The sequence below is a fragment of the Lolium rigidum genome, unplaced genomic scaffold (genome assembly GCF_022539505.1).
Source record: "Lolium rigidum isolate FL_2022 unplaced genomic scaffold, APGP_CSIRO_Lrig_0.1 contig_20234_1, whole genome shotgun sequence".
Taxonomy (NCBI): Eukaryota; Viridiplantae; Streptophyta; class Magnoliopsida; order Poales; family Poaceae; genus Lolium; species Lolium rigidum.
The window spans coordinates 46,005-73,317 of NW_025899957.1; the positions used below are offsets into that span (position 1 = coordinate 46,005).

General features: G+C 46.7%; 5 protein-coding genes and 1 non-coding gene across 11 annotated transcripts; 1 reads left to right on the plus strand and 5 right to left on the minus strand.

Moving 5' to 3' along the window:
• Window positions 1-980: 980 nt before the first annotated feature.
• On the minus strand, window positions 981-3,388 carry LOC124680566 (pentatricopeptide repeat-containing protein At3g13880-like). The gene is made up of 2 exons (XM_047215622.1): window positions 2,661-3,388; window positions 981-1,956 (listed from the first exon to the last, which is right to left on the minus strand). Exons 1-2 carry the CDS (start codon window positions 3,347-3,349, stop codon window positions 1,197-1,199), a joined length of 1,449 nt encoding a protein of 482 aa, XP_047071578.1. The 5' UTR covers window positions 3,350-3,388; the 3' UTR covers window positions 981-1,196.
• Window positions 3,389-6,078: 2,690 nt separating this feature from the next.
• On the plus strand, window positions 6,079-11,888 carry LOC124680561. Of its 3 annotated transcripts, none has more exons than XM_047215614.1 (3): window positions 6,079-7,181; window positions 7,901-8,000; window positions 11,834-11,888. In XM_047215614.1, the coding sequence occupies exons 1-2, from the start codon at window positions 6,101-6,103 to the stop codon at window positions 7,951-7,953; spliced, it is 1,134 nt and encodes a 377-aa protein (XP_047071570.1). In that variant the 5' UTR covers window positions 6,079-6,100; the 3' UTR covers window positions 7,954-8,000; window positions 11,834-11,888. The 3 variants fall into 3 exon arrangements, with proteins under 3 accessions (XP_047071570.1, XP_047071571.1, XP_047071569.1); XM_047215615.1 differs by lacking the exon at window positions 11,834-11,888 and adding an exon at window positions 8,733-9,168; XM_047215613.1 differs by lacking the exon at window positions 11,834-11,888 and having other exon boundaries at window positions 7,901-8,256.
• A 3,053-nt stretch (window positions 11,889-14,941) lies between these two features.
• On the minus strand, window positions 14,942-15,757 carry LOC124680557 (nucleolin-like). The gene has a single exon (XM_047215609.1). The coding sequence runs from the start codon at window positions 15,755-15,757 to the stop codon at window positions 14,942-14,944; it is 816 nt and encodes a 271-aa protein (XP_047071565.1).
• A 2,601-nt stretch (window positions 15,758-18,358) lies between these two features.
• LOC124680560 lies at window positions 18,359-21,462 on the minus strand. Its single transcript, XM_047215612.1, has 3 exons — window positions 21,243-21,462; window positions 19,450-19,595; window positions 18,359-18,622 (listed from the first exon to the last, which is right to left on the minus strand). Exons 1-3 carry the CDS (start codon window positions 21,460-21,462, stop codon window positions 18,611-18,613), a joined length of 378 nt encoding a protein of 125 aa, XP_047071568.1. The 3' UTR covers window positions 18,359-18,610.
• A 1,046-nt stretch (window positions 21,463-22,508) lies between these two features.
• On the minus strand, window positions 22,509-22,590 carry TRNAS-UGA. The gene has a single exon. It is a non-coding gene; the product is annotated as a tRNA-Ser (tRNA).
• Window positions 22,591-22,862: 272 nt separating this feature from the next.
• On the minus strand, window positions 22,863-26,963 carry LOC124680562 (wall-associated receptor kinase 4-like). 4 transcript variants are annotated; one of them, XM_047215616.1, is made up of 4 exons: window positions 25,722-26,963; window positions 24,892-25,398; window positions 24,401-24,544; window positions 22,863-24,301 (listed from the first exon to the last, which is right to left on the minus strand). In XM_047215616.1, the coding sequence occupies exons 1-4, from the start codon at window positions 26,638-26,640 to the stop codon at window positions 23,037-23,039; spliced, it is 2,835 nt and encodes a 944-aa protein (XP_047071572.1). In that variant the 5' UTR covers window positions 26,641-26,963; the 3' UTR covers window positions 22,863-23,036. The 4 variants fall into 4 exon arrangements, with proteins under 4 accessions (XP_047071572.1, XP_047071574.1, XP_047071573.1 ...); XM_047215618.1 differs by lacking the exon at window positions 24,892-25,398; XM_047215617.1 differs by lacking the exon at window positions 24,401-24,544.
• Window positions 26,964-27,313: the final 350 nt, after the last annotated feature.

Sequence of the window (27,313 nt, forward strand, 5' to 3'; positions counted from 1 at the left end):
GAGCAATGAGCATGAACTCTCACTGGAGACCACATCACGACCCTAATGAAGAATGGGACTCTCACAAAAGATCAGTTCAAGAAACCAGTGTCCTCTACCCGCAAAAGGAAGAATGGAACTGACACCAAAGATCAGACCAAGAAACCAGTATCGACTACCGCAAAAGGAAGTAAATAAATGCCTCTAACGGTCGTTAGCAGAATCATGAAACCCCTTCCTACTAACTCGATAGGCAGAGCAGTTTTGTCCTAAAAAGGTTCTTCTTCTTTTGATTCTTTAACTGCTTGCATGCACACAAATGTAAAGATTTTTTTTTTTTTTGAGAAAACACAAACGTAAAGATGATGTGTGGATCTCTCTGGATTTTGTTTCTCAAGTCTGAAGAGAATGTGACGTGTTTTGCACTTGGTAAAAACTCCTGTTTTGGGTCTCAGCCATGGATGCACCCCAAGATTTCTGTTAACCGAACATGGCTTCTGTGACAGGGCACAATGATATGTAAATATTTCAGTCCTGGCTACATACATTTCCCCAGCTACAAAAAGTATGTATACAAAAAGTATGTAAAAGAAATTAGGTGCTTGCATAAATGTACCATGTGGTAACTATACCTGCTAAACTATGTCAGCTTGTGCAAAAAAAATATTCCCAGCGAATTCTTTCATCATAGTTAGAATGCCGCGCATCATTGCGATCAGTTTGTCTACCCATCAGGAGCTTCTCAATGTTAACATGTCCCCCCTTCAGGACATTCTCAACGCGAACACTTCTAACCGCAGCTTCTACGGCAGCGTGACTACAGTGTACGTTCTGCTGCAGATGATCTTTAAGAATCAGCCCTGGCGCAGCTGCTAGCTCTTTAGCCCAGCACATTTGGCTCAACAAAATGTCCCAAGTATAGGCGATTAAGCTACACTTCTTGCTGACATACAGGGAAGTAGCACTGCCTTCACATCTTCAGCTTGCACTACAAGGGGTGCAGCTCTTGATCGCAAAGTGATGCACAGCTGGAGTTTGGCATAGTCAAGCACAATAGCCTGTCAGGGTTTCCTTGATGATACCCTGGCTTGGTTTACTTGCATGTAGAGTTGTGTTATCTGTGAGACACCAGTTTTGATCTCACCTACAAAAACGGTCAAACTGCTCCACTGACCCTTCTAAGGCCTGTAGTCCCAAAGGTTATAAATCACTTTTGACTACCAGTAGTCTCTGCAAGAGCATGAACCTTGATCAAAACGATGAAAATGAGTCGGGTCTCTGACAATTATTCCCCTATTTTCCTGCCCTGATAGCAACTTCAGGGTTTCATGGCTTTCCAGGGATATCCTCTGGTTCTTCATAACCGTTACAGGAGCAGCAGGCGGCAAAGTGGACAGCCCAAAAGCCACCGCCAGTAGTTCACCATGTCTGCCGAGCGAGCTCTCGCCAGCCTTTCTGCTCTGGAATCCTAATTCCCAAACATCCGTTCCGCCACACTCGGTCCTCTGTTTCACCCTGACCAGCAAGTCTTCCAATCTGGCCTGAACTGCATTGTTCTGTTGTTGGCAGGAGCTATCTCCATCAGCAAAATGGTGGATGGACCCTCCGGACTCTGCCCAACTAATCCCTGTTTCCTTGCTCACGCCTCGCTCTCTCATTAGGCCTCTTGTCCTCATAGCTAATGAGACTTTGCCAGCATCCATGTAGAGGTTGTACAGCACCACATATGAGGTAGCAGCAAAGGGCTCGAGATCCATTAATTTCTCTCCAGTTCTTATACCTCTCTCTTTATCCCCATGGATTCTGCAAGCACGCAACAGTGCACGCCAGAGTATTGGGTCATTTTCTGATCCAGACCCCATTATGAAATCTTCAGCCTCAGCCATCTTGGCGACATGGCCAAGGAGGTCTACTATGCAAGCTTTGTGCTTCGCAGATGGGGAACAACCAAAATCTGATATCATGCTCTCGTAATGCCTGCATTACAAAAGACGAATATCTGGTGAAATTCTGAACATTTTTTAGAAGTTCGATAGAAGTGTTAGAAATGGAGGAGAGTACCCTACTTCTAGTGTTCCATTTATAGCATATTCTTCAATTAGCTTTAGTTCTGAACATACACATTTTTTTGTCCAGGAAAGGTATGTCAGACTTGAACCCTCCACCTTTTGCATCCGGGCTTGGGACCGGCATTGGCGGTGTTACTTCAAGTCCGGTGATCTTACCAGTCCCTGGAAATGGGCAATTCGAAAAGTTATGATTATAGTACACATGAGAAACTGAATGAAAGCCAGAATGCACGATTTCCTATCCGGAGGGTAAGTATGACATCATAATATGGGTAAGCCCTATGTTTGGCAAAAGTGAACTGTATTAGCTAATGCAACATGCCTTTTAAGCTTAATAAGCGAGAGCAAGAATGTCTAGGGGTTAATTGGAACTTCTATTTTGGAGCTAGAATTAATAATGTAGGCAGTACTACAATTCCCCAGACTGTCAACTCTCCCTCGCTAGTGCATATAGTTCCTGTGTAGGATGACTTGACTATTGAGCATTTACTGTAAACTGATTCGTACATTGCTACTAGTATAGTATAGTACACGAGGATCCCTATAAAACGTAGCAGGAAGACCAAACTTTTGGGAAATAACAAAACAGACAGGTGAGTCATGAGTATGTACCTGAAACCTTCATCCACCAGACCCTGGTGGCTGCAAGCAATAAGAGCGGCAAGAAAAGCAGTATTATCTATTATGACGCCACATTCCTTCATCTTCTGGAGGAGCTCTAGAGCCTCATTTTCATGGCCATGGACGGCATAGGTCAAAACCATGGTAGACCATGAGTAAGTATCCAGAATGGTAATCTGGTCAAATGTCTTCTTTGAAGCCTTAACATCACCTATATTCCTATACATAGCAATCTGAGAATTGCCACAAACAGTGAACTGATCGAGTCCCGATTTGACCGTATAACAGTGCAACTGCTTACAGGTTGCTGGCAGACTAAGAGCAGCACAGGCATTCATCGCACTAGATAAAGCGAATTGGTCTGGCTCTTTTCCAATAGAAAGAAACTCTATAAAGAAGTCTAGTGCCTTCTCAAAATTTTCATCATGTGCAAAAGCTGTAATCATGGATGTCCATGTGACGACATCTTGCTTGGGTGTCATATGGAAGCATCTAAAACTGTCATTTACTGATCGTGCTTTAGAGTAGAGGTTGATCAGCGCATTTGCTATGAACTCATCGTCCTGAAACCCACTGAATATAACATGGGCATGTATCTGCCTCCCACAGCGCACAGCATCTGTCAGATTGCAGACTTCGAGCACGCTCTTGAACGTAAACTTGGACGGTTTTATCCTCATTCGAAGCAAGTTCGAGAAAAGCCTGACTGCTTCGATTCTGACCTCAGGGCATGGGTCATTACCTAACCGAGCAAACCCAGCGATCATGGCACCGTAGACCACCACATTCTGATTCGGCATGCAGTCAAACACCTTGATCGCCTCCTCCAGGCCGCCGTTCTTGGCGTACATGTCCACCATGGCACTCCCGACGAACATGTCCAAGTCCAAACCGACCTTCACCACGCAGCCGTGCAGCATCCTGCGGAGATCCTCGGACCCCTCGAGCTCCGAGCAGGCCTTGAGGATCCCGCCCAGAGCAAAGCTATCGAGCTTCACCCCGGACCGGTGCATCCAGACGAGCACGTGCACGGCCACCTCCGGCCACCCCATCCGCACGTACGCGGACAGCAGCAGGTTCCAGGACGCCTCGTCCCGCTCCTCGGCCCGGTCGAACACCAGCCTCACCTCGTCGATCATCCCGCACTTGGCGTACATGTCGATGAGGGAGTTGGTGAGGAACGCGTCCCGCGCGAGCCCGCTCGCCACGGCCAGCCCGTGCGCCGCCCGGCCGCTCCGCCCGTCCCCGGCCCCGCCGCACGCCGCCAGCACCGCCGCGTAGGTGAACCGGTCTGCCTGGATGCCGCTGCCCCGTGCCTCCCGGAACGCGGCGAGCGCCAGGCGTGTGGAGCTGGTTCCGCCGCCCAGGCTGGAGTAGCCCGCGATGAGTGTGTTCCAGGACACGGCGTCCCGGCGCGTCATTCCGTCGAACAGGAGGCGGGCGCCCCGCATGTCACCGCAGCGGCAGTAGACCGCGAGCAGGTTGTTGCGCAGGAAGAGGCCGGGGTGGTAGCCGGCGCGGAGCATGTGAGAGTGGGTCAGCCTGCCCAGCTGCAGCGACCGGGCCCTCGACGCGGTCCGGAGGAGGCCCGCGTAGGCTGCCGGGTTCAGGGGAGGGACGCGGCGGTGGCAGGGTGGTGGTGGAGCCTCCGCCGGCGGGCTGCGTCGGTGGGGAGGCGGCGGGGTTCGGGGCGGATTCGAAGGCGGTTGCCGGAGAAGACGGTGGCTTGGTTTCCGGTGCGGGAGCAGCATCGGTCGACGGAGCGAGCGATGTTTTGGGAGGGTTTAACATTCCTTGCGGAATTATCCCCCGCCTTTTTTTTCTTTTGCCTTGGAGATCACACCATGACGGCACCGACAACTCGGCCCCACCTCACTTAGTGAAAAGACACGCATTCAACACTCTTGAACTACCCATGAACTCCAGATTTTTAGTTGAGAATTAAGTTTTTCTTTCCTCTAACATAAGAGCTCTAACAAACACGTCGAGCGGATGCGAATACGAGGGTGTCGGTGTTCCGAGCGAAGGCCTCGCACCGGCATTGGGCTGGTGCCGACGATGACGGTGTCTTGGTGCATCGCTATACCTTCCTGAAGGCATCGTCGTGAAACCCGCCTCTCCAACACCTCGAAGGCCAAGGTATCTTCGGGTGAAAACCCAAACTCCTTTGGAGTGGGCGGTGGCGGTGTTCTCGTCGCTATCTTCTTGAAGACACCGCCTTGAATTCCTTGTTGCTTTTTGGGAGTCTCAGATGTTGTGTAGTGTTGCTTCGCCGGCGAGGTTGGAGGATGTCGGTGCGGCGGCCCCAGACAGTGGTGGTGCGCCGAGGCGGTGGCCCCGGAGAGCGTTCCGGCCATGGCTCCATGAGTCTTGATGCTTGATGCATGAGGAGGCCATGGCGGTCGGCGGTGGCAGCATGCCTACGGGGATCTTTGTTGGCTAGGCTAGTCATGGTTGTCCCTCCTCTGCCCATTTCTGCCGACCTGTTATTTACGAGCACATGGTTGGGGCTTCACAGCCCTAGCTTGTCCATGCCTCATGCGCACCAACGGGCTCGCCTGGGGTGAAAGGAGAGTCCTTCTAACCCTTTCTGATTGGAGGCATCGTAGATGTCAAACGATAGTGGAGAGATAGTCTCTTTGATGCTAGCAGGGGTGATGCCTACGAGTGTCACATACCCCTTGGCGGCGCGTTGCTCCATTACTCTCCTTGGGATGTCGTCTAGAAGCTCAGGTTCCATCCAGGTGCAACGCTTCCACGTCTTCATTCTGGCTTAAACCTTCTTTTGACTATGTCCTGGAGCAGACTCGTTGGTCTCCTATGTTACACGTGTACTCGTTGACACCGTCCTTGGTACTGGCCATCCATTGGCAGGATCGGCACTCCACGACCCGGAGCGACAAGACAGGCGTCCCTCTCCAGCAGTAGCTTGGTGGGGTTGGTGCATTGGGGTTCAACGGTCTTTCTGTTTCTTTTCGGCAGTCTGGATTGCCTCTTAGCCCCCCCCCCCCCCGCCCCCTCACCATTATGTATCACTTTTACCGGCTAATCTTTATTTACAATAGTTGGTCGCCTAGTTGTATCATGACTTTCATTCAAAAATGGGAGGAGCACCATTTTAGTGTTGTGATTCGGGGATGCAGCATAATTTACTTTATTAAAAATTTCTGAGTCATTAGAATGCACACCCTTTTAATTTTGCAAATTTTTAGTTATTTCAAAATTCCAGAAATCTCAATCACCTTTGTCAAAAGTAACTTCAAATTTTAGTTTGAGCTATGCAAGAAGTAAAAAAATGATGAAGAAGATGTTTGGACATGATCCGAAGGATAAGAAATGTACTGTATTTGAGATTTATTTACAAAAAGCATGTATGGTGACGGCCGCCGCTCCGGTTGGACCGCAGCGATTTTCCCCAATCGCCAAACCCCATGGAAGAGCTCGCCGGCGACAGCCGCGCTGCCGATCCGCCGTCCCTACCGGACGACCTCCTGGTGGAGATCCTGCTGCGCCTCCCGCCGGAGCCCATCTACCTCTTCCGCGCCTCCTTCGTCTCCAAGCACTGGCGCTGCCTCGTCCACGACGCCCGCTTCCTCCGCCGCTTCCGCGAGCTCCACGGGAGGACGCCTCCGGTGCTCGGCTTCTTCCACCCGCGAGGTCCTCCGCTCTTCGTCCCCACCTCGACCGGCTTCGCGCTCTCCACCGCCACGATTACGTGCCACGACGACTGGTGGCTCTACGACTGCCGCCACGGCCGCGCCCTCCTGGACAGCTACCGCACCGGCACCCTCCTCGTCTGGGACCTCATGACCGGCGACGAGCGCTACGTGCCGCTCCCCGCACAGGCCTGTCTAGGGAGCATGGAGTTCAACGGCGCTGTTCTCTCCGCGGCTGGCCACGCCGGCTGCCATTCGTGCCCGTTCCTCGTGGCTTTCGTGTTCAGTCACCAGGTTGATTTCGTCACCTCTGCCTGCGTCTACTCGTCCGAGACCGGTGCCTGGGGTGAGATCGCTTCCATTCATGCACCATATTGCTTAATTGATACAAAGCCGGCGGCTCTGATTGGAAACAAGCCCTACTGGCTGCTGGAAAACACTAGCATCATCGAGTTTGATTTGGATAAGAATAGTTTGGATTTCGTCGAGGAGGTGCCACGGGACTACGATCAGATTATCATCATGCCAGCAGAGGATGGACTTCTTGGTTTCGCCGGAGTTGATGGATTCTGTCTCCATTTGTGGTCAAAGGTTGCTGGCATTGATGGTGTGGCAACATGGACACGTATCAGGGTCATTGACATGGAGAAGCTTCTTGCGCCAGAAGTCGTGGCGGCGTGTGTGGTTGGAGGATTTGGAGTGGACCCAATTGGTTATGCTGAAGATGCTGATGTGATCTTCGTTGATGTGTATCCTAGCTTCTACATGATCCATCTCAAGTCCCTGAAGATCGAGGAGGTGTCAGCGAAAAGGATCTGCAGTCACATTTTTCCTTATGCTAGTTTCTATGCTCCAGGTACCACCATTATTTCCGATGTCGCACAGTTCATTTTAATCTTCAAAGTGGTATCTTCCTTGTAGATGTATCATCTATAAGAACACTAGTTCATTGTGGATGACACGTTTTCATGAACTTTGGATGTGAACAGTCAGGATTCTGTTTATTGCAAGAATGTGTGCTTGTAAATGTAGTCAACACAACACTCTTAAAAGGTCATTCTGTTACCTGTAAACATATACTTGAGGAACAATATATTTGCATCCTGTCACCGGTTTATAGCTATCTTTCCCTGTTGTCATGGATAATCTATCTGAGACATCAGTGTTGGTAAATTAGGCAACCAAATTGACCAATAGAGTGCCTTTCGTTTGTGTTGCATATTATAATGACAACCAATCAATGAGTCAATGCTGAACTCTTTTCTCTTTCAACTTAAGATACTAGGTTCTAATGTCTGGATGGCGCCTTAATTCTGTGGTGAGCATTATTTGAACTAGAGAGTGGGAAAAATACATACCTTCTGGTTTTCTTTGATATATCATGGACACAAAACATAAACATAAATGTATGCTCTATTAATGAACGTGCTTGTATCAACAATTCTAAAAAAAATCCTGGCCAGATAAATTACTGAATATCACAACATTTGTTATAAGGTAGATGGTACGCAAAGTGTCTTGATTAATCATTTTAATCTTGTACTACATGTCAATCCTTAATCGTTCTTCTCATAGGAATTATGAGTGGTGGTGGAGATGATCAAGACGAACTGTTGAACATCAACTGAGATGATTGTGATGTCACATCTGACATGATGCCTAATTCGTTAAAGAGGTGATGTGATGTTTCTCTACTGTGTTTCTACTGTAGTCATATGTTTGTAAATCAATGAGTCGATATTCTCTCTAGTGGTATTTTAAGAAGTTGTTGTGGTACACAGTTTGAACCTAAGGAATGTGGTTTAGCCGTGTTTCTGTAGCCCGCTTATGACTATTCATCTCTCAGATTGACCTTAGTTGTCTGTTCTCTTGGAGCTGTCGAACACTTCCTCCTGACTCTGCACACTTGATAGTTCATGTCAGCTAATTTTGTATCATTCCTCAAATACCATTTTGATGAACAGTTACACCAGTCATTCTGCATTTGAGAAAACACAGTGACCAGAAGGTTTGTATCCTTCACATACAACGCCATGCTCCCACTTGGTACTGATCATCATGAGCCAAAAGTAGAACTAGAAACTAGATTTTATTTTTCTTCATCAGGCCCTGCCATTGGTGTGCGCATGATATTACCCTATGTCGTGTACAAACGTAGCACCACACATGACCATGAACCTGTCGTTCCTCAGTTCGCCACATGTTATCTCTGTACCGAGTTGTGCATAAAATACGACAAAGCATGTTAACTGGGTAGAAAATGTTTTCTTTGTTGCTGTTTGACATACTTTTTCCCCTCTGAATTTTGCCCCTCACGAGTAGCCAAAACCGGCTCTGCTGATAAGATTGCTTGCTATGCGGTGGAGGCACCTAGGTTATGCTGGTGACGCACCGCTTACTCATGCAGGCCGCTCAATCTCTTGGTCGGTGTCGTGTTGATGTGGTAAATATCAGGCGCTCAATGTAGCTGGAAACAAACTATTTCTAGTGCCAAGCGTGGCATCACCTTCGCAAAACGTGACGGAATTGATCACGTGAGTGACTTCTCTTGATATGATCCAAACGCAATGGTGGGTGGTAAAATTTACTTCATGTGAAATATTGTGCTCCCTCCATTCCATGATTCTTGCCGTGGCTTTAGTTTAAATTTGAACTAAAACCACAGCTAGAATTATGGAAGGGAGAGGGTGTACTTTACAAATTGCCCTTTTCAGCTAGAGTTGCAATTTTGGAATTTATTCTCGGTTAGTTGACGGAGACTTAGCAAAACTCCTATAAACATGTATCTGCCTACCGCCTGGAGTATTTGTTGAAGGCTAGATCACTATTTATTTTTTAGCTTGTTGAGTCCAGGTTTTTCTCTCTCGACCGAGATTTCCGGGTACCGACCAAAAACCAGAATTCTCCCTCCCTCCAAGAAATGGTGCTGCCGTTCAAAAGAAATTAGGTGAATTTGAATTTAAAATTCAGGATTGGGTTAAATAGATATGCTTTGTATTAACGTATAGCTACGTTTGCTCCATTGGCAAGGAGCTCTGGTCCTGCCAGTGGGGTCGTGGGTTCCAAGTCTGCTCAGGTCCCAATTAACTTTTGCACTGTTAACATAGGTAGCAATTTTATTTTATCTAGCAACGAATAATTTTGAATTCACAATTTGTTTGAATTAACTCGGGTGTTAAAACACCAAAATTTGAGCATTTTTTTTGGTAACTGGTAATTCCGGTGCCCTCTTGTAAAACAAACTGATCAGGTTTTCTAGGGCTAGAGATGCAAAAGGGCATTGTTGTAATTCATGTACCCACCGCTGTTAATGGATGCTTCCTGGCCTTTCGGGGCCGTACTTGTTCAAAAAAAAAAACCTGGTTGATTCCAAATTAACTAGGGAGATTACAATCTGGCACAAATCTCAGATGCTCAATGACGAGAATTCATCAAAAATAATCTCTGGTGAGAATTTGCCATCTGTAATCCGTTTCACCACCATTTCTTGGTCAGAGCATGTCTAACAGGCCCCGTATTTCGCTGCCCCGTATAAGGCTCTAATTTCGCCCCGTATCGAAAAACTGCTCCATTTCGAGCCATGCCGTCTAGCAGACCCCGTATTTCGCCCCGTATTTTCAAAAATTAAAACCCCGGGAAGTTCATCTTCATTGATCATAGTAGGGAGCATACACACATTTTGATCATATACTACGGATCGTACTACGGATCATGCTACTTAACCTACCTCTACTCGTCCAGGATGACGTAGGGGATGAAGGCGATCCTCGCCGCCTCCTCCCGCGCCTCCCGGGCCTCCCGCGCCTGCCGCGCCTCGAACTCCCGGACGGCGGCGATGGCCGCCGCCTCCTCCTCTGGCCTCCGCCGCCGCTTCTCGGCGGCATCCGCCTCGGACAAGGCGACCGCACGGCGGTAGGCCGCCTCCTCTCCCTCCTCTTCCGCCGCCGCCGCTTCCTCCTCGCCGCCTCCGCTTCCTCCGCCGCCGCTGCTGCTGCCGATGGTCGCCCTCCATTCCGCCAACGCCGCGCGGTCGCGCAGCCACCGCGCGCGCCATTTCTCGAACGCCTCGCCGCTCATCGGCTTGAGCGGCGGGTCCCGCTTGTACCACCGCCCACCCGCGGCGAACTCGCGGAGCGGGTCCGGCACGTACGAGCGCGCCGGCGTACTTGCAGGCCGCGCGACGGCTGCCGGCGGCCGAGAGTTTGCACTTCGGCCGCCACGCTTCCTCTACGGTGTCCGGCGAGCGGGATCGCTTCGATCCGCTCGCCGGCGAGGACCTACTCGCGGCGGCGGGAGTCCATCCTAGCTTTTGGGGTGGAATGCGTGGCGGGGAGCGGCTAATTGCTCGCCGGAGCAGGAGGAGGAGGCGGCGGCGCGCGGCGGAGCTAGGGTTGCGAGTGAGGGGTTAACCCCTCACTCGCACCTCGCGCCCACTATATGTACGGGGCGACGGGGCCGATTTCCTGGGCCCCGTATTCCGCCGAAACGGGGCGGCCCGAATACGGGGCCTGCTAGACGGCCCAAACCGCGCCTGCCCCGTATGTCGCCGGAATTTTACGGGGTGGGCGGGTTATACGGGGCCTGTTAGACATGCTCTCATCCTTCTTTGGAAAACACGAGGGACGAAGCGATGGATCAAGAGCATCACAATCGTCGCATTGCTCGTCTCCTCTCAGGATTATCTTCTGCAAGTTGGGAGATCGCTCCAACATGGATCTTATGAATGTAAATTGCTGTTCTAGTGATTTAAAGCCACAGAATTCTAGCTCTTTCAGCAGCCTGTTCTCGGAGCCATGGAATCGCATTTTCCACTGAGGAGTCCTTCTGTCATGGTAGAAATCACCTCTTAACATATCCACCTCGTATACGTGTTCCCATACCTGTATGTGTGTGACCAACCCATTACGTACGTAATTGGAATCAAGTTTTCAACAATTTTCCCCTAAAAAATTGTGAAAAACTAAAGCATCAGATGTGGAGAAAAGGCTAGAAATATGGACAAAGACATCACCCGGATACATAATTTTTCGACAGATGGTGCTGCTACAAGAAAGGCCGTGGTCCATAGAATGTCAAATTCTACAAAGATACCACACACGGACAACTTCTTTAGCTTGTTGAATGCGGTACGAAGTTCCTCCATTTCAGGTTGTAACCAAAGCTGACCACCGAAAAAAAATAAGAAAGAAAATAAATAAGAATAGTAGCTTGCAAGCACATAAATGAGATTATCAATGAATTTACAGTTATGTTTGTTCTCTATCACACGCTCTCTTCCATAATAGAGGGCGATTTGGAAATCTAATTTAGGTAATAAAAACATCCATGATATAAATCTCATAGTTGAGACAACACGATGAATACAAAAAGTAAGGTTTAGCAAAAAATAGAAATAAAAAAGTACTTACAATTTCTCCTTCGAAATGCAATGTGAGAGTGTGTATGCTTGTCACTCCCTGTAGAAGCTCACTTAATTTAAATGCTTGGTCATCCTTGAATGCAACACAGGAGAGCTCTAATTCCCCGAGAGATGGGACACACCCAAGGGTCACCGGGGTGACATATTGATAAATCCAGGTAGTGCATATGAATTTCTCCAATCTCGGTAGGCAGACCAAGTCTAGTCTCTCAAAGCGACACTTGTCGACTTCTAGAATACAAAGTTTTGAGCTTGGTGCATCAATCTTAAAGACAGATTTATCGCCAGTATCACACTGAGAGAGACTTAGATGCTTCAGTTGTTTGCAGCAGTCAAAGAGGACATGGTGCATGTCCAATTTGTCAAAGCCCGCATTGTGTATAGAAAGTTTCGTGAGGCAGCGGAGCATGCTAGGGTAGGCGCTGAAGAAAGCATGTATTTCTTGAGCCCGCTGCATCATATCCTCGTCACCGCGGTCCAAAGGAGGTGTCTCGTCGAGAACAGTAAGATCCAAATCTTTCAACAAACCACGGTCGATCGTGTCACCTATCAGCAGGCCAACATCGGACAAAAAGGTGCCGGTTAAATAAAGCTTAATGTGCAAACTTAAGACGGTGTCTTCTCTCCGCCGATAAGCCAACAAACTCCTAGTTGCTTTGGTGAAGGTCTTCATAGCGAACTGTTCAACATCGTTTGCCTCGGTGCATGGAACAGGTAGGAAATCCTTGGCATCGATGGTGAGCTTGGGCAGAGACCAAGGGAGGTGCCTCCACCGTGTTGACAACACGCTTGTCCTCGCAGCCATGCGTGAAGAACCGACCCTCCCCAAGATGGATAATAAAATATCATCAGTCAGCATGCTGAGCCTATCTTCATCCTCTAGTTGCTGCAGCGTAAAATATAGACCCCGTTACATATGTATGCATTCAGACATTATATTTTTTAATGGTATATTTTTATTTATATAATTATATAAGTCAAATTGATGGTCTAGAGATACGCGTGCCAGACCTATAAACCGGTCCATAGGCGGTAGGCCGGATGCACACGTGGTGACAAGAAGTATAGTACGGAGTGTATATAATGTTTCTAGGCTAGCAGCATGTCAGTTGTTTGATTAGGAGAACACAAAACAACGAAGAGAGAAGCATGGCGATCACCAATCAACCTGTTTGATCGATACAAGAATAGAGGGCAGGCTAAGAAAATTACTTCATGGTTGTTTGTCTCCATGGAGAAATCCAATGAGCAGCCCAGTACGCAAATCTTCTTCGCGAACTGACTCCTCCTTGACGATTTGTCTCTTGGAATACACGACGGCAAGCAGGCCGGCAGACGACGAGCCGCGCGTGCGTTAGGTCAGGCCTCAGGCGAACCTTGAAACCGGGATGAGGCGGCGGCGTCAACTGTACTTATCATCTTCCTAATCCTAACTACGTTTGGCCGTGTTCTTCAGGAACTCTAAACTTTTGAGCGTGGGGCATGCAACAACGAGTGCCCCTGCGTTGCACGATCGAGCCCTTCTATCTTCTTTCCTGTCACCAAACAGACACGATCAGGTTACACGTCTTCGTCGCGCGCTTACCTAAGACTAGCCACAATATTAGTATCATGTTAAATTTGAGTCGCTTAAAATTTTGAAAAAAAAAACTCAATCGCCTTTGTCAAAAAGTTAGTTAAAACTCTAGTTTGAGCTATACATGAAGTAATTAACATAAAGATGAAGATCGATGTTCGGACATGATTCAAAGGTTTAGAAATGAAACATAGAGTGGAGGTTTGGCACCCGGGAGCATATGCTCCCGGTTTTAAAACTTCCTTTTAAATGCACTTTTAAAATGTTGAAAATTTTGAAAACAAAATTTAGTGGATGCATCTCGAAATTCTACACGTTCACAAACTGGTTTCACAGAAACCCGACATTTGAAGTATCATCTGAAGAGAAATTTTGCTATAAAAAAAGGTTGTGTACGAGATGTTTTGTTTGTCTTTTTCACACAAGTCACAAAAAATGACGGTTTTTCGCAAGACTTGATGTGCGCACTTAAAATGTTGATATGTAGTGAGAAAATTTTTGTTCGAATTTTTTTAACATTTTAAAATGTTTTTCTGATGGCAGGTGCATATGCTCCCATGTGCTGAGAATTGAATTTCTGATTTCTCTTGTTCTTTTTTACTTAACATGTGCATGCTCTACACATGCTCTACAAATGTCCTCCTCGCGCGCTTACGTAAACAATTATTTTTTATGAACCGTAATTGGGTTGAAAAACAACCGCAATAATCCAAATATATGGTGAATCTGTGTGTAGAAAAAAAAAATAGCCTCAGATAAGTACTCGGCTAGTGAGATGGTCTTCACTAAAATCTAGACATCTCATCGGTGAGCAGAGAAGCCATCATACAAGTAACACATGTGTTTCAAAATATAACATGTTTTGGTAGGCCATATTAACTTGCCAAAATATTTTATAATTTGGAACAGAGCTAGTAGTACATACTACCTCGGTTCCAAAGTTCAAGTCTTATATTTTTTTTCTGAAAAGTCAAACCAAGTAAATTTTAACTATTTTTTTAGAAAAATCTATCAACAAATATGATGTTTTGTAGATACCATATGAAAATATATTTCATTATCTATCTAATGATATTGATTTTTTTATTTTACATGTTAATAGTTTTTGTTAAAAAACTTGGTCAAACTAGACATAGTTTCACTTTCTAAATATGGCGGTAGTAAGTAATCAAGACACGCGTGCCAAATTTTTTCGAAACCAACAGTGCACGCATGCATTCAGCACGCATTGGTGAGATAGTCTTCACCAAAGTCGCTAGACATTTCATTGGTGAGCAAGAGCAGGTTGATGTGATGTTGGACAAAATCCTCTTCCTTTTGAAAGAATATGACATTTTAGATAGTAGTACATGTCAGTAGACGCATACCATTCTTATTCCAAAATATTAGTACACTTGATACAATCGATCGATCACATTCTAGTAATAATTAATAAAATCGCAAACTGTCAGTGCTTGGCATAACAATGCACATATATAACTCAGAACACTCACGTAAAAGAAAAACTCAGAACAGTCAGCCAATTTACCCTACGACATGATACGACCGAGGTCTCAGCTTCAGAGCGCGCGGGGTGGCCGCTCACACGCACACGCGCCAAACGCGCGCGCGCCATGCATGGTCAGAAGATGTCGAGGATCTCCTGGATGAAGCCGTTGCAGAGCGGGCAGTTGCCGCGGCTGACCCAGAGCTCGCGGGAGCAGAGCCGGCAGAAGGTGTGGCCGCAGGGGATGAAGGCGGCGCCCTTGTGGCGGACCATGCACACGCAGCACACGTGCACCATCTCCTCCTCCCGCCCCTCGCCGTCGTCCTCGTCGTCGTCGCCGCCTCCGGCATGCTGCTGCGCGTTCTTGCCGCCGCCGCCGCCGGCGGCCTCGTCCTCCTCCTCGTCCTCGTCGTCCCAGCTGTCCGTCTGCTCCAGCAGCGCCATCAGGGACATCTGCGCGGCCGGCGCCTCGTCCTGATCTTTGTCTCCCTCGTCGTCCTCCTCCTCTTCCTCGTCCTCCTCGTCGTCGTCATCGACAACCACGGGGGCGGCCCGGTCGGCACGCCCGGCGGTGGGTCCGACGCGGGTAGAGGCGACGCGGGAGAAGGTGGGCGTCTGGCGGAGGGAGGTGGTGCGGGAGAAGGCCGCCGTGGCCTCCCCGGGCGCGTAGATGTACTTGTTGCTGCGTGTGCTGCTGCCACCGCCGCCGCCGCTCTTCAGGGCGCCGTCCGCCGCGCTGGGTTTCTGCGACGGGGCTGTCCAGGCGTTCGCGGTGCGGCGGAGACGGAGCCTGTCGCGCAGAGGCTTCCAGCCTCGCCCGCCGGCGTCGGCGTCCGGGTGGTGGTGGCTGTCGTCGTCGGGGATCCTGAGGAACTCGCGGATGGCCGGGTCGGGCGTGGCCAGCTGCTCCGAGAGCGTCATCGACCGCCGCAGCTCCGGCCGCCGCTCCATCGTGATCTGTATGTGCCTTTTGCCACGAGCGGGTGTACGTATCCTTCGCGCGGCGGTGGAGGTGAGGCCATAGCCCATAGGGGTGCAGAGCCGCCCTAAATTAGGACATGACCCAAAATAGAAGAGTACTCTCGTCACCACTCGCTATTGCTCCCGCGCTAACGATATTCATCCTGGGGCTCGTAGGAAATGCTTTTTTTTATATGTAGGCATACATTACTTGTATTTATAAACATAAGTTGGTACACATACACGTAACATAACATGAGAGGATATAAAAGGTTGTAATGCTGCAAACTGTTGCCGCCGCAACTATCAAGAACACACATCCTTCGCCATCGCCGGAGAAAAAGACCATCAGTAGTTGATCCACACTTTAAGGAAATGCATTTTTACAGGACAGCCTAACTAGCCGAGCTGATTCGCAGAATGTTTCGTGTACCGCTTAGCGCCCGCCGGCAAAGGTCCAGTACTCCCTCCATCTTATGAAAGATGTTTTAGTATTTTCATTTTTCGCAACTAGTTTAGTATTTTCTTAGAAGTACACTTTTCATGAAATGGAGAGAGTAGATCTTAAAACGTCATAATTCTGAAAGCTACAATGTTTGCACGGAAAAATTATGTTTCCAAAAGTATAAATTATGGGGTTTGTTTACGTCCCAATTGACTAAGATTTTCGTATCAAAATTGTGAACTGTGGTTGCATTTTTCTTTTTGTGAATGAGACATTGAGACTTCAGAAATTTTTAGTCCGAGTGAGACATAACAAATACGGTGAAGAATGTGCCGCTGGGTAAAATCTCCTTAGAATTTGCCCATCTTATATTCGATGTGTTCAGACTTTCAAGACGATAATCGACACGTTAAGATCACACCTGTATATAAATAAATCACTAAAGATAACAACCATGATTAGTTAACCTCGTTTCGCAAGTTCACGCCACATTTGGCCGTATCGCGGTTCAGCTAGCGCCGGCGAGGTCGACCATGGGGTTTGGCGATTGGGGAAAGATGACTTCGTTCGGCCGGGTCTGCAGCGCACGGCCGTCACCGGTGAGATCGGGGAAAAGGACGACGTGGGAGGGTTTCAGATTCACTTCTCATCGCACGTGACCAGGTGTCTTGAAATGCATGTGACCATGTTCAAAAATGGGAGATTGCTTGTAAATCTATGTTGCTACGTTTCTAGGCCTTATTTTTGCAGGTGGCATTTCTAAGCTTTTTTTTTTTTTTTTGATGTAACCATATATTTCATTAGACAATCTGTTTACAGATATTACACATATGGTCGCCACACAAGACAAATATTTGCATCAAGCAACTTTGCACAAGAAAACTCACAAGAAGTAAAACTACAAGTTCACCCTTGGAGAAACCTGTGCCTCGCCGAAACATCGTCCATCTTCCTCCACTGCCACCATGGTAGCGCTGGAAAAAGAGGCGAACAACCACCACACCTAGATCTGGGAGAGCACCATCGCATTCAATGATGCTTTTTGAGCCGATGAACCGGGTCGTCGCAGAGGACGAGCCCGAGACTTTGTGGCACGTCGGCCGGGGATCTTCCCCATGGTCACCAGATCCCAACACCGTCATCATCTCCAGACTCAGTCGAAGAAGACAAACGCTGCCGCCTGCCGTCATCCTCACACCCAACTGCAAGACGCCAGACATAACCATCTCCATCTCTCTATTACCTCATGTATGTTTAGCTCATACTAAAACTTAAACTTTGACCACGGTTTTTTTAAAATACTAGGTCACATTTTCCAAAGTAAAATGTATGGATGATAATAAGAAAGAAATAGAATGCAGTGCAGAAATGGGCACGGTGGAGCAGGCTAGTCATTTGGGTTCAGAACTCTTTCCAAATTCCGAAGATGGTGCAGAAACGGAGGGGCTGCCCCCTGTGCCAAATTCCAAGCTACTTCCTCCCTTCTATAATTTTTTTTAGTAAATTTAGATGTATCTAAACCTATTTTGTGAATAGATACACCTAAATCCGCAACAAGAATAATTTAAAGGGAGGGAATACTTCATAACTTCACGCAAAAGAGGGTGGTGGCGCCCAGCATTCTTCAACCAAACTCGCCATGCTTGAGTTTGGAATTCTTCAACCAACCAATCAATCGTTTGAATTTTCAAATTCTTCATCCAGTCATTCCATCGATTCACATTTTGTATTCTTAGACCAAATTTGCCACGAGCTACAAGTTTGCCTGTCACGCAGGTCTCTATGTAGCACGTAGTCTTAAGCCATGTCTGGGCAACTGGTTTCGGTATCTACTTTCTGGCACTGCCGTGTGTACAAACTAAACAGGGATCTTTGAATAACTACGGTCATTAGCAAGCCAAAAAAACATGGGTAACCCCATAGGTGAAACAATCCGCTGCTACCTGCTGACGTGTACAGCCATTGAAATGCAACAATAACATTCCTGGTCACCAACACATTTACTACTAGTGATCGAAAGTCGATACTCGCTTGTTGAAACTGAACCGATAAACAAACTAGTCTAAGCAGGCATGTTGTACAAACCACGCATCAAGATTGCAAGCGGAGCATATAGGAGTCACACGGCATTCCACAACAAGTTCACATGACAGAAAAATTTATTGCCAGACATAAAACCTCGGGACAGAGCTTACAAAGCTCCTGCAGTGCGCAGCCATAGGGTCATCAGACCACATCCAGAATGGTTTCCGCATAAAGTGTGAAGAAAATCACGAGCTGGGTACATGCTAACTTTGAGGTGATACTATGACAAGTGGCGATATCAGACATGAAACAGCTAGTTCAATGACACTCCAAAACTCACATCAAGATTGGACTACCAGTCCTGCGGACGGTGTTTACTTGTCTCCCTGGTGAAAGAGAAGGAGGACATCAGTATAAAAGCAATATTATTTCACAAGCAATATATCTTGCTACTTGTGTGTCCTACAAATGCTGAGTTCATTCAATAACCTTCAGGCTTTTACAGACCTATATCATGGGATCTAGTAACAAGGATGTTGAGAAGTTGTGGCGTCACTGAATGATAACAATAACCTTTCTCATATTAAGTGCAGATTAAAAAAGTAACTCCATATTGGAGAAAAACATGACTGGCATGGGAGTATCTCAATAAGTATGTTGATTGATCTATTATCAGCGACGAAAATGTCTGTTGTGATGCAAGCACTGACTAAACTACAGCTAATAGACCTAAACATGTAAGTTGATAAATTACTTGCGACGACACCACATTCAAAGTTTATGTTCTAATCAGTGTTTGCATGTAAATATTGTTGTATTTATCAATGGTTGGAGGGTTAGGAAACATGTCCACAAATGACTTAATATATGCACTAACCAATTGCTTTATACTAGAATGTATATTCTTCCTTAAGGTTAACATATTATACCATGATTTACAATTTAGTTGCAAAGTATTCAAGCCATAATGAGAAGGTGAATGTACTATGTAACTGGCAGACTATGTGGACTTCAAATTGTGCTTCTGAGACATAAAGAACTGGTAGCCATAGCATGTACTACAATGATGATGATGTATTGACATTTGAGGAGAAAAAATGAATACCAAACTGAAAAATGGTATCAGGCTGTTATGAACATACTGATGATGAATTTGAAAAAACAAGCAAAAAAGCTAACAGGGTGGTTAACGGGAAAATGCGAAAGAACTTACTTCAGAATGAGCAGAAGGAACCGTTGAAACTTTGGATGACCACTTGGGAGGAGAACCATTGAATATGTATGAGCATTCAGTATACGCAGCCCCTATCCCCACACCAGCTCCAAGTGCAACTGATGCCCAGCGGGTTGTTGGGCTACCTGTATAAAGTAACACAAGTCAAACATGATTACGACTCTAGATTTGGTGGCAGTTACAGAGTTACTTAATGAAGCCTAAATCTTAGGTACTTCCTTTCCAACTTTTCGTTTGGCATATGCCAATTTTGAATAATTATCGATACATAAGACTGAATAATCTGAGAACATTCATGGAAACATTTCGTTGCTATGGATGATCATGTTACAAAATAGACATGTCACAACAAAACAACTTCAGACGCGAAAGCAATACAAAGTAACAAGTTTCACTGTTCAAAGTTTAAGAACCTTCTAGACATCAAACTCATTCTGGATAGATGTAAGGACTCCACATTATTCAACAGAGTAAAGATACAAAAAAACGATCAAAAAGATTAGGTGATAGTAAGTATCACATAGATATCTACAGCCAAGCCCTTCAAGTTAGAGAATGAAACTGACTCGGGACCTCGCATGACGTGCCTGCATGCTATAATCGCTGTTAAAGGTAAACTGGAGGGGTAGCATTTTCAATGGTGATCGGATTAAGTACAAACTACATTTGTCAGTTCACATTATCAATGATCAATAAAAACTCTTACAACAGCCCTACCAAATCCCTGCTAACCACTTGGAATGAATACAAACAAAACTTGGTCAGGAATCAGGAGATCCACTAAAACATCAAATGCATGTCACAAGCCTGGACTCTAACAATGCATACTATAAAAAAGCAATGGCATGAGTCGTATAACAATCCACTTAAGAATATGATTGAGCACTAACAGGAAATGCTGTAATTTTCAAGAGCGGCCCAGTACTTAATTCCCCCACATACCACAATCCCAGACAGTCATCTCCTAATAAGACAAGCATTGTTCTTCCTCCAAGTTTCAAGCCAGTGAAAAATTACAACAGGACTTAGGTGTAAGGACTCCACATTATTCAACAGAATAAGAGACAAAAAACGATCAAAAAGATTAGGTGATAGTAAGTATCCCATAGACATCTACAGCCAAGCCCTTAAAAGTAGAGAATGAAACTGACTCGGGACCTCGCATAACGGGCCTACATGCTATAATCGCTGTTAAAACTTAACTGGAGGGGTAGCGATTTAGATGATGATCAGATTAAGTACAAACTACATTTCACTGTTCACATTAGCAATGATCAATAAACTCATACGAAACCTGCTGGCGCAAGCAAGCTCTGCGCCTCACACGAACGGTTTAAAGATAAGTTTCGCTACTTTACCAACCAAAGCAGCCACATAACCTAGATAGCAATTCAACCACAGCTATTGCTATTGCTACATCGATTAAGCAGATCAAAGCTAAGCATCCGCCCTCTATTCCACAACGCAGGCAGAACCCGAACGAGACGAGGTGGGTACTGGAGAAACGAAATCCCGTCACAAAAGTGGGCAATCGGGACCGCAGAGATGGCACACGACGTAATAATTACTCTACAGCATAGCAAGGCAACGCGATCGCCGATGGGTATCGTGCGTCCTAGGTCAACATAGTGCTGCATCCGGCCGAAACGGGGCGAGCGCATCGTTTCCCGTGCTAACCCTAGATCAGCATCGGGTGAGCGGAAACGGATTCCACATGCGGCGAACAGATCTCGCGGTGAGGGAGGGGGTTGGGGGAAGGGAGGAGGGCGTACGGAATAGGATGAGGCCGCCGAATGCGCCGGCGAGGGAGGCGTAGGCGACGCGGCGGATGGAGAGGTCGAGGCAGGCGTCCCACTTGGCGTCGAGGTCGTAGCGCGGCGGGATCCCGGAGCTGGGGGGCGGGGAGGACGGCTTGGGCGCCGGGGGAGCCGGAGGGGCTGGGGCGGCGGCCGGCGCGGGCGCGGCGGCGGCGTTCTCGGGCGACTCCGCCATCGGGGGAGGGAGGGAGGGTGGATGGGAAGGAGGGCTTCGCGACAGGAGGAGGAGGAGACGCGACGCGAATGGGGGAGACAAATGCGGACGAGGAACGAGAGGTGCTTTGTGCGGTGCGGAAGGGTTGGGTCGGGTCCGGTCCGGTCGGGTTCCGGTGCGCTTGGAGAGCACGATTCCATTTTGCGCTGGTTTTCTTTTTGCGCTGGTTTTAAACGCGAAAATACATACTCCTGTTATAGTATCACCAAATCCAAATGCTTGTGTTTGTATTGAGACTAAACTTAAGGTCAAATTTTTTTCTTTAGTTAGGTGCCGGCCTAATAAAGGCGGAATATTCTTCAGTACGAGGCGACGGACGTTCCCGTCGACAGCGAGGCGCATGTGGTGACTTCGTCAATTTTCAAGACCCACTGGATCAGTTCTTCAACGCAGTCTCTTGGAGGTGCTCATAGGGGTAGGGTGTGCGTTCATAGGGCTGAGTGTGTGCGCTTATGTATAAGCGTCTTTGATTGTATTGTGTTTCGTAAAAAGAAAAAGGTAAACTGGTAAGGAGGGAGGGAGTACTTGAGCAATAAGACCGTTTCGTTAACCCGGGAGATATTAAAACGGCTTCCTGTGATCGTGTCACTAGTTTGCGTGCCTATGAACAAGACGTTGACATCGTCAACAAATAAAAGGAGGCATTTCCAAGTCGTGATTGGTTTCTGCCAGGCGAGAAATATGGAACACGGCTAAAACAATAAAGCATTGGATCATATCTGCGTTTGCACCATGAAAATCTCACTCACTCAAATTACATGGACCAAGACAATTTTCTCGTGGGATGTGAATTTGTCATGTCGCATGAACCGTGCAATGTCCTTTGCTAAAGAGTAAACACAAAGAGTTCACTACGTAAGTTATTACACCTTGCATAGTCTTAAAAAAAAGAGATCGTACACCGTGACAAGACAATCACCATTCACCAAGTGCTCCAAAACCAGCCACAAGTGAGTCAAAGTCTACTGAAGTGGAGGGCAAAAAAATGGTCAATCAAACAAAATAAACGTCGACAGCAGGATTCGAACCTGCGCAGGCAAAGCCCAACAGATTTCAAGTCTGTCTCCTTAACCACTCGGACATATCGACCTTGTTGTGACGAATGGCAACCGTAACTATACGTACATTCTACTTAACACCTGGGTGCAATATCAAATTGCTCTCTCCAGGCGCTCCAGGTACTAAGAAGCCTTTCAGATGAAAGAATCGAGCAAAATAACAGGAAATTCTAGTAGTTCTTTACCGACATTCCTGGCTAACGAAATTTGAGGGAATAAACAAGACAAGCACGTGTTTCTTACACTGAACATCGTGTACACACATTCTTACGATGAACATCGTGAACACATTCTTCCACTGAATCTTCTGTACACATTCTTATACTGAATCTCGGGTACACATTAGACACTATCCACCCCTTAGTCTTACAGAGACTGAATCTGTGCTCCATTCGAATTACTAAAAGCAACAAGGTACTGTATTTACATACTCATAAAACAAAACACTCAGTGAGTTTGGTTTAACAAAACCTACATCTAACGGGGAAATTCAGATGAAGATATCATTTCCCGCTCCATGGTATAGCACCTAGACAGAGTCTGCGACGCCGGATTAGCGACGATGCCAAGCTCAACATTCTTTTCCATGACCAGAGACGTAGATTTGGACTTCGTTGGAGGTAACAGAGGCTTGGCCTCGCTGTCCCATTGCGACTCCTCGTTGTGTGTTCTAGGAGGTCTCCTAGCTCTCAGTAGCTGTAGCCTCAACTCCACTTCTTTCATCTTAGGTCTCTGTTCTCCTTTATTCCTTAAGCACGTCTCCGCAACAGACACGATCTCATCAATCTCTCTTTGGCTAGCCTCATGCACAACTTGAGGATCAATTATATCCATGACAGTGTCATCCCTTAGCCCTCGAAGGAAGTAATGACCCAAGTTCTGTTTATCACCAAGACTGTTGAGGAAAATTGGCTTCTTCCTTGTTAGTAGCTCGACAAGTATCACACCAAAACTGTAGACGTCGCTCTTCTCGGTTAGCTGTCCAGTGTAGTAATATTCTGGATCGAGGTACCCGAATGTCCCCTGCACGATTGTAACCACATGAGTCTGATCAATGGAAATGGACCTGGAGGCACCAAAGTCCGAAACCTTCGCGGTGAAAGTGTCATCCAAGAGTATGTTGGCTGACTTCACATCTCTGTGAAAGATAGGCATTGCAGCAGACGAGTGGAGGTAAGCAAGCGCCCCTGCAGCCTCCAGAGCAATTCTGATACGGTCGTCCCAAGTCAACGAGCATTTGGCACCCGGATCACCATGGAGGAGCTCATGTAGTGTGCCATTAGAGATGAACTCGTACACAAGAAGCGGCACCTCAGACTCAAGGCAGCACCCAAAGAGTTTCACGACGTTGCGATGGATGATCTGGGACAGGATGGAAACCTCGTTGACAAACTGGTCTATTTCACTCTGCTCAACAATCTTGGACTTCTTGATAGCCACCACTCTCTGGTCGGATAAAATCCCCTTGTAGACGGTGCCATGGCCTCCGTGCCCGAGAATGCGTGTTAGATCAAAGTTGTTGGTTGCCTTTTCTAGCTCTTCCAAAGAAAATATCCTTGTGGTGTGGGTAACACTTTCACTTGTGGATAAGATTAGCTGCTCCAGGAGTAGGCCTTTGTTTTTTCTGAAGAATGCTCTTCGGATTTTCTTTTGAGTGTCTCTTTTCCATCTTCTCACTACTACAATTGTACTCAGTGCAATAGCTAGAACACCAAAACCACTGCCAATCCCAGTAGCAACTCCTACATGAGTAATTGCAACAAATGAAGTTTTAATGTAGTTCTATGACAATCGGAATGCACAACACAGCGAACAGTAAGAAAGACCTAACACTGACATACCCAAAATAAGATTTTGCCGCTTATTGGGAGTACATTGTTTTCCTATCAGATCAAAATACGTGGCATGAGGGCAACAACGAAAGCTTCCCTTCAGGTTATAGCATATCCCATTACAGTTATTGGGTATCAGACACTCATCAATATCTGCAAATAAAAGGCCAAAATGTAAATTGGTGTTGGATAATATATTATTTTATGACCCTCTTTTCTTTCTTTGGAGTGAGCACTCGTTAATATCTGAGAACAGTATACCATATAATTCTACAGATAACAATCACTTCCCTTGGAAATTCCATGTTAAATCTCCATGACAATATATCATTTTATGGTCCTATTTTCCTTCTTTTACTAAAAAGTTGTTAAGATCTGCAAACAACATACCATAAAATTCTATGTATAACATATCAATTTATTTGGCAATTCGATGATAAATCTCCATAGTTCTGCCGCATACCACAAAACAGAACACACTAAACTACAAGAAGACGTACCTATGCATCCATTTTGGACGTAAGGATTTCCTTCAAAGCCAAGAGAGCACTTGCAACGATAACCAATGTAGAGTTTCCCATTTGTGACACCAAGGCACTCACTATGTGTGCTACGGCATGCATATGCACTGCCGCTTTTTGCATTTTCACATGTAAGATTGGTCGCAGACCACCTCCACACAGCAAACTCCTCAGATAAATCAGACTTATCCAACCCATATACTAGTTGCTGACTAAAATATACAGAGCCACCATAGTATACTGATAGATACTTCGTATTAGCATCTTCAAACTCAGAAAGCTTATTAACATACAGGAGTCCATCATCTAATGAAATATTTGTCACTTCATATTTTGCAGGTGGTCTGCCAATAAGAGTGCGATTGGATGCACAATTTAGTTGAAATCTCCTTGTAGCATAACAGCCTGGTTCAATCCCAAAAGGGAAAGGAATGTTCATGCTACCACATGATCTTGAACAATTCAGTTTGGGGGTAGGGTTATACTCTGTTCCAGTTAAGAAATATTAGTATGTGTGATAAGATAAGAGCCAGCGAATAAATTAACCACTCTATACATTTATAGTTCAGGTCCCATATTATCGGTACTCCCTCCGTTCCAGATTAATTGACGCTGATTTAGTACAACTTTGTACTAAATATCAACGTCAACTAATTTGGAACGGAGGTAGTATATTAGCGATATTAATATATTCCAATTGTTCAATTTTTTTAATAAAATTCCAGTATATTGTTGAAACATCAGAACATTGGATGAGCAAACAATCTTAAAGATTGGGCGTGGTTTAGTGCTAGAGTGTTTGCAAGTACCTTGTTTGCAATCATCAGGAAGGTATGGATTGCCATCATCGGAACTGCCAGAGCAGGTACATGAGTAGCCTCCATTTGGCACATCCACACAGTCGCTACTGCCGCAGGCATACTGCGTGTTATCATCGGACAATGCTCTTGCACAATTGGGTTTGTCCGTGATCACAGTCGAGAGGTATGCAGAGGAAGCACCAACAGTGCTCGCATTTATCTTGTCAGACAATAGATCCGCAATACTAAACTTATATGAGCGGAATGTCAAGAAGGCCTTGATGGTTATATTGGCGAATGGCTGTGGTACCGTCTCGTTGTTCTTGATGATGGTCACCTTAAACCGTCGAAACAACACGGGGAAAGTGACGGTGCAGCAGCCCATGCCATTGCAGATCCCACCTTCTGTTGCCACGGTCATGCTCGCCACGGAGGCACACTTGACCGTGCAATGGCCGACGAGGCCACCGGTGTCAGGGTGGAAAAGATAGACTCCGATGCCACAGCCAAGGAACGCCAGGTAATTGTAGGTCACGATGTTGAGGTTCCTTCCTGGAGACTCCCAGGTCAGGTTGTAGGTGCCAGTGCCAAGCGCCATGGGGGGGATGGTGTACATGACTGATGCAAGGACAGTTCCTGAAGGGAAGAGGCTGGTCACCTGGGTGGTGGTGTTCCCAAGGAAGAGCTTGTGTGGCTGAGTGGCGGTGTCACAGATGAGCTCGAAGCCTTGCCGGAAGCAGCCTGGCCCAACGCCGAAGGGGTACCAGATGCTCACATCACCACAGGTTTTGGGGCAGTGCGCAAGGCTAGCGGCAGAAGGAGGGGTTGCAGATGCCACCTTGATCGTCATGGCAGTGGGTGCTAGGCTCCACGCCATCAGCAACAACAGCTGCCTGCTAGCTAATACAGTTCTGCTCGCTGAACCCATGAGGTGGGAGAGAGTGAGATTTGCATAGCAACTGGGGGAAGGTTGTCTACCATATGTATCTTTTCTTCAGAGCATGGAAGACTTTTCTTGCATATAAATTTTAGACCGCCTTGTCGTCAACCAGACGGGCCGCGTGACCATGGGTACATCAAAAAGGGAACAGACAATTCCACTTGGTCATGAATTGGCCGTCTGTGTGCACACCATACATCAACATCTACAATAAAAGTTTGCTGACTTGTGTGATGTTGAGCAAGACTTGGAGACCTCTGCTTGGGTGACACAGGTGCACAGGCTTGGGCAAGACGCATTTGACTTGTGCTAGTTGGCAGTCACAACTGAAGAAGGCAAGATCGATACGAGACGCGTGATCGTGAGTGCGAGCAACTAGTCATGTTCTAGTGGACGCAGAATTAGAGATGTGCAGCACATACCGTGTGATTTCTGACTGAACGTTCTGGCTTGTAAAATGAGGAGTTAAATCGATGGACACACCATGACTGAAGAGAGTCGAAGGAGATACGTTCGTGCAGAGGACTAGATTGCTCACCCATGCGGCCATGCCGGATGCTGGGAGGTACCGATGTCCCCTGCACACAGTTTCAGATGGGGAAATCAGGGATAAGAAAGACATGAGCTCTGCTCGAGTGCCCGTGCTGGGCCGGAAGAAATT